The 16,758-nt window shown below is 46.4% G+C and overlaps 1 protein-coding gene across 1 annotated transcript; it reads right to left on the bottom strand.

The window, feature by feature from the left end:
- Window positions 1-9,094: 9,094 nt before the first annotated feature.
- Window positions 9,095-16,472, bottom strand: LOC116974908 (tubulin alpha-1C chain-like). The gene is made up of 3 exons (XM_033023516.1): window positions 16,214-16,472; window positions 11,624-11,772; window positions 9,095-10,208 (listed from the first exon to the last, which is right to left on the bottom strand). The coding sequence occupies exons 1-3, from the start codon at window positions 16,470-16,472 to the stop codon at window positions 9,240-9,242; spliced, it is 1,377 nt and encodes a 458-aa protein (XP_032879407.1). The 3' UTR covers window positions 9,095-9,239.
- Between the last annotated feature and the right edge of the window lie 286 nt (window positions 16,473-16,758).

Genomic DNA, 16,758 nt, shown 5'->3' with positions numbered 1-16,758 from the left:
TCCCCCTCCCCCATCTAGCTGCTCTCCTCTGCTCTCTCTCTCCCCTCCTTCCACTGCTTTCCGCTCTTCTCCCTTCTCTGCCCTCTCCCCTTTTTCCCTCTGCTCTTCTCGTTACTCTCTTCTTTGTTCTCTTCCCACTCGCTTCCCTCCTCTCCCCTCCTTGCTCTCCTCTACTCACCACTTTCTCCACACTTTCCCTCCCCCTCTCCTTTCCTCTCTTCTCAGCTCTACTTCCTCCCCTATCTGCTCTCCCCCCCCCCCCCCCCCCCCTCCTCTGCGCTCTCATTTGCAACACAAAATAAGAGACTCTGCGGCAAGGCAAACTGCAAGGCAGGACTCTTTCAGTGACCGAGGGAAGGGCAGCAAACTCGATGAGGCTGGGAAACGGGCCGAAGACTCAATGGGAAGTCTTCCCCTCGCCTGCTCTCTCCTCTTTCCTTTCTTTCCTCCGCTCTCTGTTCCCCTCTCCCTGCTCTCCCCTCTCCCCCCTCTACTGTGGCCCTCTAAGGTTATGTGATCGGAGCAGAATTAGGCCATTTGGCCCATCAAGTCTACTCCGCCATTCAATCATGGCTGATCTATCCCTCCCCCCTAACCCCATTCTCCTGCCTTCTCCCCATAACCCGACACCCGTACGAATCAAGAATCTATCTATCTCTGCCTTAAAAATATCCACTGACTTGTGGCCTCCACAGCCGTCTGTGGCAAAGAGTTCCACAAATTCACCAGCCTCTGACTAAATAAATTTCTCCTCGTCGCCTTCCTAAAAGAACGTCCTTTAATTCTGAGGCTAGGACCTCTAGTCCTGGACTCTCTCATTAGTGGAAACATCCTCTCCACATCCGCTCTATCCAGGCCTTTCACTATTCTGTACGTTTCAATGAGGTCCCCCCTCTCATTCTTCTAAACTCCAGCGAGTACAGGCCCAGTGCCGACAAACGTCATCATAGGTTAACTCACCCACTCCTGGGATCATTCTTGTAAACCTCTGGAACCTCTCCAGAGCTGGCATATCCTTCCTCAGATATGGTGCCCAAAATTGCTCACAATACTCAAATGTGGCCTGACCAGCACCTTAAAGAGCCTCAAGCCTCATAGAGCCTTAAGTAGATCTCAGACACAAGGAACTGCAGCTACTGGTTTACCATAAAAATATTAACTTGATTAACAGCCTCAGGATCCAGCATCTGCACTTCTTTGTTTCCTCACAGATAATTGTACAAAGAACTGCAGATGCTGGTTAATACACAAAAAGACTAAAAGTGCTGGAGTAACTCAGCGCATCAGGCAGCATCTCAGGAGAACATGGATGGGGCGGCAAAGTGACTCAGCGGTAGAGTTGCTGCCTTGCAGCGTCAGAGACCCGGGTTCGATCCTGATTACTGATGCTGTCAATAGACAATAGGTGCAGGAGTAGGCCATTCGGCCCTTCGAGCCAGCACCGTCATTCAATGTGATCATGGCTGATCATCCCCAATCAGTACCCCGTTCCTGCCTTCTCCCCATATCCCCTGACTCCGCTATTTTTAAGAGCCCTATCTAGCTCTCTCTTGAAAGCATCCAGAGAACCGGCCTCCACCGCCCTCTGAGGCAGAGAATTCCACAGACTCACCACTCTCTGTGAGAAAAAGTGTTTCCTCGTCTCCGTTCTAAATGGCTTACTCCTTATTCTTAAACTGTGGCCCCTGGTTCTGGACTCCCCCAACATCGGGAACATGTTTCCTGCCTCTAGCGTGTCCAAACCCTTAACAATCTTATATGTTTCAATTAGATACCCTCTCATCCTTCTAAACTCCAGAGTGTACAAGCCCAGCTGCTCCATTCTCTCAGCATATGACTGTCCCGCCATCCCGGGAATTAACCTTGTAAACCTACGCTGCACTCCCTCAATAGTAAGAATGTCCTTCCTCAAATTAGGGGACCATAACTGTCTGTACGGAGTTTGTACGTTCTCCCCGTGACCGCGTGGGTTTTCTCCGGGTGCCCGGGTTGCCTCCCACACTCCAGAGCCGTGCAGGTTTGCAGGTTTTTCTAAAGCGGATATTAACAGGTTCTTCGAGTAGTAAGGGCGTCTAGGGTTATGTATGTGGAGAAAGCGGGAGAATGGGTTTGGAAGGGAAAGATAGATTGGCCATGAATGAATGGTGGAGCAGACTTGACAAGTTCATAAGTCATTGGAGCAGAATTTGCCATTCCGCCCATCAAGTCTACTCCACCATTCAATCATGACCGATCTATTTTCCCCTCTCAACCCCACCTTTACTCCATCCTTCTAAACTCCAGCGAGTACAGGCCCAGTGCCGTCAAACGCCCACCATGCATTAACCCAATCATCCCTAGGATCATTCTCGTAAACCTCCTCTGGACCCTCTCCAATGCCAGCACATCCTTCTTCAGATATGGGGCCCAAAACTGTACACAATATTCCAAATGCGGTCTGACCAGTGTCTTATAGGGCCTCAACAGTACAGCCCTGTTTTTACACTCTAATCCTCTCAAAATAAATGCTAACATTGCATTTGCCTTCCTTACTACTGATTCAACTTGCAAATTACCTTGTGATGGGCCGAATGGCCTAATTCTGCTCCTATTTCTGACAGTCTTATGGTTTAATAATAGTCTCCGGTCAAATTCCAGGTTTCCAAAGTTTTAGAACAGAAATAATGCAGGCACCCTGATCATAAATGGCATAAGTCTGGTGAGCAATTTTGGGCCCCATATCTGAGGAAGGATGTGCTGGCTCTGGAGAGGGTCCAGTGGGGGTTTATAACAACAATCCCAGGAACGAGTGGGTTAACATATGATGAGCGTTTGATGAAACTGGGCCTGTAGACGATAGGTGCAGGAGTAGGTCATTCGGCCCTTCGAGCCAGCCATTCAATGTGATCATGGCTGATCATCCCCAATCAGTACCCCGTTCCTGCCTTCTCCCCATATCCCCTGACTCCGCTATTTTTAAGAGCCCTATCGCTGGAGTTTAGAAGAATAAGGGGAGACCTCATTGAAATGTGCCGAATAGTGACAGGCTTAGATAGAATGGATGTGGAGAGGATGTTTCCACTGGTGGGAGAGTCTAGGACCAGAGGTCACAGCCTCAGAATGAAAGGGCGCTGTTTAGAAAGGAGGTGAGGAGGAACTACTTTAGTCAGGGGATAGTTAATCTGTGGAATTCATTGCCACAGAGGGCTGTGGATGTCGTCAGTGGATATTTGTAAGGCAAAGATAGACAAATTCTTGATTAGTACGGGTGTCAGTGGTTATGGAGCGAAGGCAGGAGCATGGGGTTAGGAGAGATAGATCTGCCATGATTGAATGGCGTAGTAGGCTTGATGGGGCCGAATGGCCTAATTCTGCTCCTATCACTTGTAACCCTATGAGTGATTGTTACAGATGTACTTGTCAGCCATTTCCCACACTATCGTTACATATTCCAGAAGAAAGAAGAGATCAGAGCAGCTTGTAAATCGAAACCTTTACTTCTCACGCACCATCAGCAGGGACAGAACAATTTTGCCAAATAAAATCACACAGAATGTACTCGGTTGAGCATTTGTGCAACCAGCAACCATAGTGTAGGATGATATTAGATCAGTCTAGTTTAGTTTAGAGATACAACGCAGGAACAGGCCCTTCGGCACACCAAGTCCACACCGACCAGCGATCCCCGCACGTTAACACGATCATGCACACACTAGAGACAATTAATTATCGGCTCTGACCTCCCTTCCATCGAGGGGATCTATCACAGTCGCTGCCTCAAAAAGGCTGGCAGCATCATCTAGGACCCACACCATCCGGGCCATACACTCATCTCCCTGCTACCTTCAGGTAGAATGTACAGGAGCCTGAAGACTGCAACAACCAGGTTCAGGAATAGCTACTTCCCCACAGCCATCAGGCTATAAAACTCTGAACATTAATAGCCCATTATTTGTTATTTGCACTTTATCAGTTTATTTATTCATGTGTGTATATACGTATATAATGGTATATGGACACACTGATCTGTTTTGTAGTCAATGCCTACTATGTTCTGTTGTGCTGAAGCAAAGCGAGAATTTCATTGTCCTATCAGGGACACATGACAATAAACTCTCTTGAATCTTGAGTCCGTGCCGACCAGCCATCCCCACACACTTACACACACACTGGGGACAATTTTTACAATTGTACCAAGCCAATTTACCTACAAACCTGTACGTCTTTGGGAGTGTGGGAGGAAACCAGAGATCTCGGAGAAAACCCACGCAGGTCACGGGAAGAATGTACAAACTCTGCACAGACAGCACCCGTGGTGAGCATCGAACCCGGGTCTCTGGCGCTGTGTGGCAGCAACTCTACCGCTGCGACACTGTGCCGCCTCTGCACCCTTTTCCGCTTAATAGCATTATTCCCACAGCAAGGTGACCAAAGCTTGACACAGGACACGAGGTACGGCCTCTTGTACAAATGTGACATGACGTCAACACAAGGAACTGGAGATGTTGGCTTACCAATAACAAGACACAAAGTGCCGGGGCAACTGGCTATACCGAGAAGCTCCCGGCGTAGAAGGGAAGCTCCCGGGAAGCGCCACATAGCCATCTGCGGAGACGTGCAAGAACGGACCCGGTGGGCCGACGAGGTGGGGTTGCCGAGAGAAGGTCAGGCCACCGAGAACAAAGAACGACCCGGCACGGGAGGAGCCGATGGGAACAAAGGGGGACCCAGCAGGGTTGGGGGGGGGGGCAACTGACAACAAAGAGGGGCCCAGCAGAGTGGAGAGGCCGCTGAAAAACCTAACCTATATATCTGTACGTCTTTGGAGTGTGGGAGGAAATCGGAGCACCCGGTGAAAACCCACGCGGTCACAGGGAGAAGGTAAAGCTCCACACAGACAGCACCCGTAGTCAGGATCGAACCTCAGTCTCTGGTGTTTTAAGGCAGCAACTCTACTGCTGCACCATTGTGTATAGCTTTACAATGCACTTGTGTATTTTGGTGTATTTTGTATAGCTTTACAGTGCACTTTGCACAAATGTGCTCGGCTTGGCTTGGTTGGTCAACTTGGCTCGGACAAAACACTGAACATTAATAGCCCATTATCTGTTTATTTGCACTTTATCAGTTTATTTATTCAGGTGTATATATTTATTTAATGGCGTATGGACACACTGATCTGTTCTGTAGTCATGCCTACTATGTTCTGTTGTGCTGAAGCAAAGCAGGAATTTCATTGTCCTATCAGGGACACATGACAATAAACTCTTGAATCTTGAAATGTAATACTGAAAATGTGTTGTACCTTGTACCTTCCGAAGAGTCCACCAGGGACTAGACTGGAAGTTGGATCATTTTAGACAGCACCCGTAGTCGGGATCGAACCCTTACAGTTTGCTGTTCGGCAGCAACTCTACCTGCTGCGCCACCGTGACTCGTTTTGCTCAGAAAATTAAAAAATGAAACAGAATATGACAGTAATAAATACTACGTACACAAAAATGCTGGAGAAACTCAGCGGGTGCATTAGTAATAAATACTAATCTGGTCATAACTGCAGAGAAAGGAAACATATCTAAAACAGAGGTATATATTGTATGGTTTTTATTAGAGAATATTCAATGATTAATACACATGCCACAAATAGGATCAATGTTGCTTCATGTAATCAGAGCATTAACATAATAAAATCAATATATTTACCTACAATACATACTTTAAATATTAGGTATTATGTGTATTTTAACTAGAATAACAGGTCTTCTTCTTCTTCTTGCGTATGGCGTGCACAGCCTAAAGTTGCAAGTCAACTTGTTCTATTTGTTTGTGCACGCCAGGTTGATTGCATTAGTCGAAACAGGGTGGACCACGTGAAGGTTGCAATCTCCCACCCCAGAATCATAGTTGTACAGCAAGGAATCAGGCCGATCTGCTCATGCCAACCAAGATGCCCCACCTACACCAGTCCCATTTGCCCACGTTTGGCTCGTATCACTCTAAACCTTCCCTATGTACCTGTCCAGATGCCTTTAAAATGTCGCTCCATTTACCCACCACTCTGTGTGTGAAAAAGTTGCCCCTCAGGCCCCACCTGTGTCCTCTGGTTCTTGATTCCATTACTCCTGTGTAAAATACTCTTGTGCATTCACCTTATCAATTCCCCTCGTGATTTTATACACTAATCAAGTTACACAGAACATGTTTTGGAATGTCATGCGCTATTTCTGAGCAAAGATCATAAACAGGTAGAGAAGACACAAAATGCTGGATGACTCAGCGGGTCAAGCAGCATCTCTCAGGAGAAAATAAAAAATCTTTTCCTTTTCTCCAGAGATGCTGCCTGACCTGGTGAATTACTCCAGCATTTTGTGTCCATGTTCAGCATAAACCCTTACTTACCAAACAGTGAAAGACCTGGAAAGAGTGGACTCGGAGAGGATGTTTCTACTAGGGGGAGAGTCTAGGACCAGAGACCATCGTCTCAGAATAAAAGGACATTCTTTTAGAAACGAAATGAGGATAAATTTCATTAGTCAGAGGGTGGTGAATCTGTGGAATTCATTGCCACAAAGGCTGTGGAGGCCAAGTGAATGGATATTTTTAAGGAGAGACTAGACCTAGTGGGAGCTATTGGGTCCCTGTCACACGGAAGGCCTTGTCCCCCAACGCAACCCTTTCCCCAACGCAATATTCCACCACTCACCCATAGCCCCCACGGGAGGCCTGGTCCCCCAACGCAACCCGTTCCCCAATGCAATATTCCACCACTCACCCATAGCCCCCACAGGAGGCCTGGTCCCCCAACGCAACCCGTTCTCCAATGCAATATTCCACCACTCACCCATAGCCCCCACGGCAGGCCTGGTCTCCCAACGCAACCCGTTCCCCAATGCAATATTCCACCACTCACCCATAGCCCCCACGGGAGGCCTGGGTCCCCAACGCAACCCGTTCCCCTTTCTCCAACACAACCCGTTCTCCCAACGCAATATTCCAGCACTCACCCATAGCCGACAACTGCGCAGGGGCCGCTCATTTCGCCTTATTCAGCCTCCCTCATTTTTAAACTTTAAAAAAATGCATTTGCACTTGCTAGCTAGCAGGACTCAGTGTACTGTGACTTTAAAAAAAATGCATTTGCACTTGCTAGCTAGCAGGACTCAGTGTACTGTGACTTTAAAAAAAATGCATTTGCACTTGCTAGCTAGCAGGACTCAGTGTACTGTGACTTTAAAACATGCATTTGCCCTTGCTAGCTAGCAGGACTCAGTGTACTGTGGCTTTAAAAAATGCATTTGCCCTTGCTAGCTAGCAGGACTCAGTGTACTGTGACTTTAAAAAATGCATTTGCACTTGCTAGCTAGCAGGACTCAGTGTACTGTGACTTTAAAAAAAATGCATTTGCACTTGCTAGCTAGCAGGACTCAGTGTACTTGGAAAGCAATAATGTTGCGAGCAGGGCTAAGCACAGGGAATAAGCGAAAGGAAGTTGTTTTTTTCCAAGATTTTTGAGATTTTTGAACATTTTCATAAATAACTCGAGAAATAATACGACATTTTCAGATAAGGCGATTTTTGACCATGGCGTAAATCTCTATCGGAATTTGTAAAAATTTCACCGTTAGCGTGTTGTGTTTTCGAGGAGATGTGAAACGCACACGAACATCGTACAAATACACACAAATCCAAGATCAGAGTTATATAAGTATAGAGATAGATAGACAGATTGGCCTAATTCTGCAGCATCCGCAGTTCCTTCCTACTCATAAACAGGCAACCCGTCAATTCTGCCAATCTGTGTTCACAAAGCTGTGCTTGTTAGTCACAAAGCTAACTGCCTGCAACAGTAAATTGAACCGGGTTCTGTATATTTATATCCAATCCGTTTTATTGCTCGAGTTTACACCTAAGCTCATACACAGATATCTAAAACCATGAGGGCCATAGATAGTCTGAAGAAAGGTCTCGACCCGAAACGTCGCACATTCCTTCTCTCCAGAGATGCTGCCTCACCCACTGAGTTACACCAGCATTTTGTGTCCAGGGCCGTAGATAGGTTGAATGCAAAAAAACATTTCCCCAGAGGAGGGGAAACAAGAAGCAGAAGGCATAGGTTTAAGGTGAGAGGGGAAAGATTTAATAAGCAGATCTATAACAGGATTTAAAGTGCTTGAAGATAAACACAAAATGCTGGAGTAACTCAGCGGGTCAGGCAGCGTTTCTGGAGAAAAGGAATAGGTGACATTTCGGGTCGAGACCTTTCTTCAGACTGAGAGTCAGGGGAGAGGGAAACTAGAGGTATGAAACGGTACAGAACAAATCAGAGCCGGCACCGATGACCAAGGAAAAGTGGAGCCATTGTTGGCTGTGGGGGAGGTGATTCTGAAGCGATATGAACAGTGAAACTAGCAGAATTATTAGGGTGGGGGAGGGGTGGAGCGAGAGAGAATGCAAGGGTTACTTGAAATTACAGAAATCAATATTAAAAAGCTGAACAAGTAGAAACATAGAAATGGTTCCAGGAGAAGGCCATTCGGCCCTTCGAGCCAGCACCGCCATTCAATATGATCATGGCTGATCATCCAAAATCAGTGCCCTGTTCCTGCCTTCTCCCCACATCCCTTGATTCCGTTAGCCCTAAGAGCTAAATCTAACTCTCTCTTGAAAACATCTAGTGAATTGGCCTCCACTGCCTTCTGTGTCTGAGAATACCAAAGATTCACAACTCTCCAGGTGTAAAAACATTTCCTCATTTCAGTCCGAAATGTCCTACCCCTTATTCTTAATCAGTGACCTCTGATTCTGCATTCCCCCAACATCGGGATTTTTTTTTTCTTGCATCTAGCCTGTCCAATCTCTCAAGAATGTTATATGTTTCTATAAGATCCCGTCCTTCTAAATTCCAGTGAATATAAGTCCAGTCGATCCTTTCATGGATAGAAAAGAATGGATAGTGCATGGATAGAAAAGGTTGCGAGGGGGTTGGGCCAAACGTGAGCAAATAGACCTAGCTTAGATGCATCTTAGGTTAGGGTGACATGGACAAGATGGGCTGAAGAGCTCGTTTCCATGTTGCATGACTATATTTAAACCAACTATGTTACAGTATTAGATTGTTTATCCAGCATCATTTTAAATAGTATCAAAGCAATAATTTCTGGGTTAGTTACAAGCCATGATGGTACGTCAGACAAACAAGTAAACCTAATCATTTTATTAACACATGTTTACTTCATCTTTGGGAGAAGGAGTTCGCACTTCTAATATTCTTCACGATCAAGTTCAGAAGTGTCCTTGCCAACCTCCTCATAATCCTTCTCCAAGGCTGCCAAGTCATCTCGGGCTTCGGAGAACTCTCCCTCCTCCATCCCCTCCCCCACGTACCAGTGCACGAAGGCGCGCTTGGCGTACATCAGGTCAAACTTGTGGTTAAGCCGTGCCCAAGCCTCAGCGATGGCTGTACTATTGCTCAGCATACACACTGCACGGAGCACCTTGGCCAGGTCCCCACCGGGCACCACAGTGGGAGGCTGATAGTTGATGCCAACCTTGAACCCAGTCGGGCACCAGTCAACGAACCTAATGCTGCGTTTGGTCTTGATGTTAGCGATCGATGCATTGACATCTTTCGGCACCACGTCACCTCGGTAAAGCAGACAACAAGCCATGTACTTGCCATGGCGAGGGTCACACTTGACCATCTGGTTGGCCGGCTCAAAGCAAGCATTGGTGAGTTGTGCCACAGACAATTGCTCGTGGTAAGCCTTCTCGGCCGAGATGACCGGGGCGTAAGCAACTAATGGGAAATGGATGCGTGGGTATGGGACCAGGTTAGTCTGGAATTCGATGAGATCGACATTCAGAGCTCCTTCAAACCGAAGGGAGCAGGTAATACAGGAGACAACCTGAGCAAGCAGCCGGTTCAAGTTGGTGTATGTTGGGCGCTCAACGTCCAAGTTCCTGCGGCAGATATCGTACAAGGCTTCGTTGTCTGCTATGAAGCAACAATCGGAATGCTCCAGGGTGGTGTGGGTGGTGAGGATTGCGTTGTAGGGCTCCACCACTGCTGTCGAGATCTGGGGAGCTGGGTAGATGGTGAATTCAAACTTTGTCTTCTTTCCGTAGTCAACAGAAAGGCACTGCATCAGCAGGGAAGTGAACCCAGAGCCAGTCCCTCCACCAAAGCTGTGGAACACAAGGAAACCCTGGAGTCCTGTGCATTCGTCAGCCTAGAGAAAATATGACACGGTCTGGATTTATTTTCTGTAATCATACACTTCGGTTGTAACCAAAACCATTTGGTTTAAATTCTTCAAACATTCTTTAGTTTTGGTTTCAGTTTTTAGAGATACAGCGCAGAAACAGGCCCTTCGGCCCATCGAGTCCGCGCAGACCAGCAATTACCCCGTACACTAGCACTCTCCTACACACTAGGGACAATTTATAATTTTTACAAAAGCCAAATTAACCTACAAACCTGTACGTCTTTGGGGTGATGGAAGAAACTGGAGCATCTGGAGAAAACCCACGCGGTCACGGGGAGAACGTACAAACTCCGTACAGACAGCACCCGTATTCCGGATTGAACCCGGATGTCTAGCACTGTAAGACAGCAATTCTACCGCTGCACCAGCTTACAGCTCAACAGTCAATGTCAAAATATCCAGGTCATATTTGTTGTCTTCAAGTATTGGCAGTATTAATTTATTGACCTTTGTATACATATTATCTACGTGTAATGTGTTTACAGGCCCGTTATGCTGCAGCAAACAAGACTATTGTTGATACATATGACAATTAAAGACCCTTGACTTTTGATTCAATGATCAGCCATGATCACATTGAATGCCGGTGCTGGCTCGAAGGGCCGAAGATTCAGATTCAGATTCAGATTCAACTTTAATTGTCATTGTCAGTGTACAGTACAGAGACAACGAAATGCAGTTAGCATCTCCCTGGAAGAGCGACATAGAATATGATTTCAATAAATAAATCTATTTACATGAATACAGACATAGTATTTTTCCTGTGGGAGGAGTGTCCGGGGGGGGGGGGGGGTGATTGGCAGTCACCGAGGTACATTGTTGAGTAGTGCGAATGGCCTACTCCTGCACCTATTGTCTATTGATTCATTTATTATTAATTATTATTATTATTATTAATGTTGTTAGTGAGCCATCACCTTGAAGTGTGGCAGTGGAAGTGAAGATACTCCCACAGTGCTCGTCAGTTCAGTTTAGTTTATTGTCACGTGTACTGAGGTACAGTGAAAAGCCTTTGTTGCGTGCTATCCAGTCAGCGGAAAGACAATACATGATTACCATCGAGCCATTTACAGTGTACAGATACAGGATAAGGGAATAACGTTTAGTGCAAGGTAAAGCCATTAAAGTCCGATCAAGGATAGTCCGAGGGTCACCAATGAGGTAGATAGTAGAGAGCTCCAGAACAAGTATATAACTTAGACCCAAACACAATATATTGCTCATTTTGGGAAGGAAGTTCATCTTGAAAGTTCATATGAATAACAACTAATGGTCTGGAAAATCTGCTGCTCTGACAGTACCAAAGTTTTACTGCATTTAATTTGCCGAGGATTAGGCAAAAATTTGTGCTTCTACGTTCCATAGAAAAAGACTCTCACCAGTTTGCGTATTCTATCCAGAACTAGATCGACTATCTCTCTGCCAATGGTGTAGTGCCCACGAGCATAGTTGTTGGCAGCATCTTCCTTGCCGGTGATGAGCTGCTCGGGGTGGAACAGCTGCCGATAGGTACCAGTGCGGACCTCATCTGGAATGAGGAACAACAGCTTTTCAGGGGCCGCGTTAGGGAGAAAGAATCAACCATAGTCAGAGAGTATTTTCTGACGACACAAGAAACTGCAGATGCTGGAATGTCCAGCAAAAAGTGCCAGAGGAACTCAGTGGGTCAGGCGACATCTATGGAAAGAATGGTAGACGACGATTCGGGAAACGTCATCTGTCCATTCCCTTCGCAGATGCTGCCTGACCGGTTGAGTTACTCCAGCACTTTCTATTCTGCTCATGTAACTCAAGGCCTTCATTTAACTCATTCAAGACACAATGAACCAGTTAATCTTTATTCTATTTTTCTGTGCAAGTACTCATTAAATACTGAAACTGAAAATCAAATATGCAAATGTTTCATGGCTGTAAACATCACTGACTGGAATGCATATTTTCAGACAAAGGACATTGTGAAAGTACATTAACAAACCTATGGGCATCATCCTATTTATTTTAGCTTCTGCATTGTAATATCTGATATTAAACAGCACGTTGCTCTGCATGCATAGAAACATAGAAAATAGGTGCAGGAGTAGGCCATTCGGCCCTTCGCGCCTGCACCACCATTCAATATGATCATGGCTGATCATCCAACTCAGTATCCTGTACCTGCCTTCTCTCCATACCCCCTGATCCCTCTAGCCACAAGGGCCACATCTAACTCCCTCTTAAATATAGCCAATGAACTGGCCTCAACTACCTTCTGTGGCAGAGAATTCCAGAGATTCACCACTCTCTGTGTGAAAATTGTTTTCCTCATCTCGGTCCTAAAAGACTTCCCCCTTAACCTTAAACTGTGACCCCTTGTTCTGAACTTTCCCAACATCGGGAACAATCTTCCTACATCTAGCCTGTCCAACCCCTTAAGAATTTTGTAAGTTTCTATAAGATCCCCCCTCAATCTTCTAAATTCTAGCGAGTACAAGCCGAGTCTATTCAGTCTTTATTCATATGAAAGCCCTGACATCCCAGGAATCAGTCTGGTGAACCTTCTCTGTACTCCCTCTATGGCAAGAATGTCTTTCCTCAGATTAGGAGATCAAAACTGTACGCAATACTCCAGGTGTGGTCTCACCAAGACCGTGTACAACTGCAGTAGAACCTCCCTGCTCCTATACTCAAATCCTTTTGCTATGAATGCTAACATACCATTCACTTTCTTCACTGCCTGCTGCACCTGCATGCCTACTTTTAATGACTGGTGTACCATGACACCCAGGTCTCGTTGCATCTCCCCTTTTCCTAATCGGCCACTGAATGAGTACTGAATGCTGAGGGCAGTGCTGGGAAGATGATGTTGATTCTCCGAAAGATGTCACATTCAGCAGCTTGTGACTCGGAATAATATTTGTTTTGTGTCACACAGTAAAACACCTCTCCCACCAGAAAAACTAGTTTCCATCTATACACCTATTAACTCTTAACAGCTTAAACTCTCCAAGTAAATTCCCCGTCAATCTTCCACACTCAGATGAATTTGTTATTACTTTAACGGATTATGAAATAGGAGCAGGATTATGTTTCATCTGTTCATTCCCCCCGCTGATGCTGCCTGACCGGCTGAGTTCCTTCAGCACTTTCTATTTTGCTCATAAAATCATGTACTGGAAGCACAAATGTCCTGTCTATTCCCCCTCAACCCTTCATTCCCCGAATATCCACCAATCCCAGTTTTCATTTCAACCCAAGACTGAAATACCTCAATCTATGGTCAGAATTTCCAAATATTCCCCACCTCTGGAGTGTTGATGTCTCCTGTTATTTCAGAGCCAAATGGCCACCACTTATATTTGAAACGGTGACCCTTAGTTCTATTCTCTTCAGCCAAGGGATACGCCCTTCCCACACATATTCTACCTGTCTTAAAAAAGAGACAATAGGTGCAGGGGGAGGCCATTCGGCCCTTCGAACCAGCACCACCATTCAATGCGATCATGGCTGATCATCCCCAATCAGTACCCCGTTCCTGCCTTCTCCCCATATCCCCGGACTCCGCTATCTTTAAGAGCCCTATCTAGCTCTCTTGAAAGTATCCAGAGAACTGGCCTCCACCGCCCTCTGAGGCAGAGAATTCCACAGACTCACAACTCTGTGTGTGAAAAAGTGTTTCCTCATCCCCGTTCTAAATGGCTTACCCCTTATTCTTAAACTGTGGCCCTTGGTTCTGGACTCCCCCAACATCGGGAACATGTTTCCTGCCTCTAGCGTGTCCAAACCTCTACTCCCTCTTCACACACGACTGTGTTCCTGCATTCGACACCAACACCATCGTCAAGTTTGCAGACGACACAACGGTGATCGGGCTGATCACCAACGGTGATGAAACAAAATACAGAGCGGAGGTGCAGAACCTGGCGGACTGGTGCGCACGTAACAACTTGTCATTAAACACCTCCAAGACCAAGGAGCTGATTATCGACTTCAGGAGGTCACATAATGGAGAATACGCCCCAATCTCCATCTACGGGAACAGTGTGGAGAGAGTGTCCAGCTTTAAGTTTCTGGGCACTCACATCTCAGAAGACCTCACATGATCCACCTGCTACCTGACCTGCGCTGGTCAGGAAGGCACAGCAACGACTGTTCTTCCTGAGAACATTAAAAAAGACTGGTCTGCCCCAACAGCTGCTGACAACCTTCTACCGCTGCACCACAGAGAGCATACTAACGTATGGCATCTCTGTGTGGTATCTCAGCTGCACGGAGGCGGAGAGGAGAGCTCTTCAGCGCGTCGTCCACAGAGCGCAGAAGATTATTGGGACACAGCTACCAGCCTTGGAGGGCATCTACCACACACGGTGCCTCAGGAAGGCCGTCAGCATCGAAAAAGACTCCTCACACCCTTGTAATAGACTGTTCGAACTACTTCCCTCCGGCAGACGTTACAAGGCCTTCGACGCCCGCACCTCCAGACTCATTAACAGCTTCATTCCCAGAGCTATAGCTGCTCTGAACCGGCCCTGCTGAGTGCCCCCCACCCCCATGGACTGTCTCCCTCGGATGGTCACGTCGCACAGACACATCTGCACTTTAGTCTGTTTGAACTGTTTTGACAGCTTTACTGTTTTAATGTTCTTTTTACAAACCATGTTCTCGGGGTATCTAAATCTAAATTTTATTAGTTATTTAAGTTATGACATCGGATGGAAGCTGCATACCAAATCTCGTTGCACTTATGTGCAATGACAATAAAAGATATTATTATTATTATTATGTTTCAATAAGATCCTGACCCAAAACGTCACCCGTCCCTTTCCTCCAGAGATGCTGCCTGACCCACTAAGCAGCTTGTGTCTATCTCATCCAAAAATGTATTCTGTCCATTTCCCTGCACAGATGCTACCTTGACCTGCTCTGTTCCTCCAGCAGTTTGTTTCTTGCTCCAGATTCCAGCAACTGCAGTCTATGCTGCCCCTTATTCTATTCAGCCACAAAAGAAATGTAGATGCTGGAATTTTGAGAAAAACACAAAGTGCTGGAGGAACTCAGTGGGCCAGGCAACATCTGTGGAGGGAATGGACAGAGGGCGTTTCCAGTCTGAAGAATCAGAATCAGAATCTCACTTTATTCGCCAAGTATGTTTGGCAACATTCGAGGAATTTCATTGGCCAGGTTAGCCATACAATTAAAAGCAACAGATCACTCAAAAACACATTTTAACATGAACATCCACCACAGTGACTCCTACACATTCCTCACTGTGATAGAAGGCGAAACAAAGTTCAAGTCCCTTTCCTTAGTTCTTCCTCGGTCGTGGGCCTCGAGCCCCCGTTGACGGCACGATCTCGACTCCCGTAGCCGGCTGCATTTCGGGCCATCCACGTCGAGGCGATCTGCTCCTGCATCGGGGAGATGTCAGCTCCCGAAGGGACCCGACCTGAAACACCATCTGCCCATTTTCTGAGTTCCTGCAGCATTTTGTGTTTTGCACCTATTCTATGGAGCCCCCTAAACATTCTGAACATGTCATTACAATGTCGCAGGTGGTAGGGCTGCTGCCTCACAGCGCCAGAGACCTGGGCTCGATCATGGCCTCCGGTACGGTCTTTACGGAGTTTGTAAGTTCTCCCTATGACTGCGTGGGTTTTCTTCGGGTACTCCGGTTTCCTCCCACATCCCAAAGATGTGCGGGTTAGTAGGTTTGGAATAAATATAAATGTCCCCAGGGCGTAGGATGCGAAACTGGGATGACATAGAACAATTGTACAGGTCAGTGTGGACTTGGTGGGCCGAAGGGCCTGTTTCCACGCTGTATCTCTAAAAGAAACTAAACAGGAAAAGGCTAAGGATAAATGGTATCCTCCGATCCCAGCTCCTTACAAGCAGTGTTCGCGATATTCAAAATTCCTTTCATCATTTAGGTTCTAAAATAATACAAAGATGAAATTAAAACATGATGTAGCGCCAGATTAAGTTTGACTTACCAATCACAGTAGGTTCTAAATCAATGAAGAGAGCTCTAGGGACCAGCTTTCCACCTCCTGTCTCGGTAAAGAACGCGTTGTAGGAATTATCTGCAGCTCCATACGTCCAATCCCTGGGCATGAATCCATTAGGTTGGATACCATGTTCTAAACAGTAGAGCTCCCAGCAAGCGTTTCCAATCTGGACACCAGCCTGGCCAATATGGATGGAGATACACTCATGCTGTGAACCGATAAGTTCAAAGTTATTACGAAGCATTAGAGTTAGGGCGAGGCAGTGGAGACACAAGAGCGCACAAGATGCTGGGGAGGAAAACAAGCCTCCGGAGGAATACAGACAGCATCTTAGTCGGGGTCAAGGAAAGAGCTTTCACGTCGCGGCCCTGTTTCCACCAATCTTTCCACCACCACGCACAAGAAGCCACAAGACAGACACCATTGTATGCAGATTCTCTGGCTGAACAACTTCTAATCTTGTGTGCGGACTCGATAAGAAGAAGCATCTTAGTCCATCCCTTGCTGAGTTCCTCCAGCTGATTGTGTTT

Source organism: Amblyraja radiata, chromosome 7 (genome assembly GCF_010909765.2).
Source record: "Amblyraja radiata isolate CabotCenter1 chromosome 7, sAmbRad1.1.pri, whole genome shotgun sequence".
Classification (NCBI taxonomy): domain Eukaryota; kingdom Metazoa; phylum Chordata; class Chondrichthyes; order Rajiformes; family Rajidae; genus Amblyraja; species Amblyraja radiata.
The sequence above is the reverse complement of the archived record's forward strand: the minus strand, read 5'-3'. Positions and strand labels throughout refer to the sequence as shown.

Coding starts and splice junctions, on each gene's coding strand:
- LOC116974908 (XM_033023516.1), bottom strand. CDS start 16,472: ATGCTTCGTAATAACTTTGAACTTATCGGTTCACAGCATGAGTGTATC. Junction 11,773..16,213: donor TTTAGAACCTACTGTGATTG/GTAAGTCAAACT, acceptor TCCTCATTCCAG/ATGAGGTCCGCACTGGTACC. Junction 10,209..11,623: donor TGGATAGAATACGCAAACTG/GTGAGAGTCTTT, acceptor TATTTTCTCTAG/GCTGACGAATGCACAGGACT.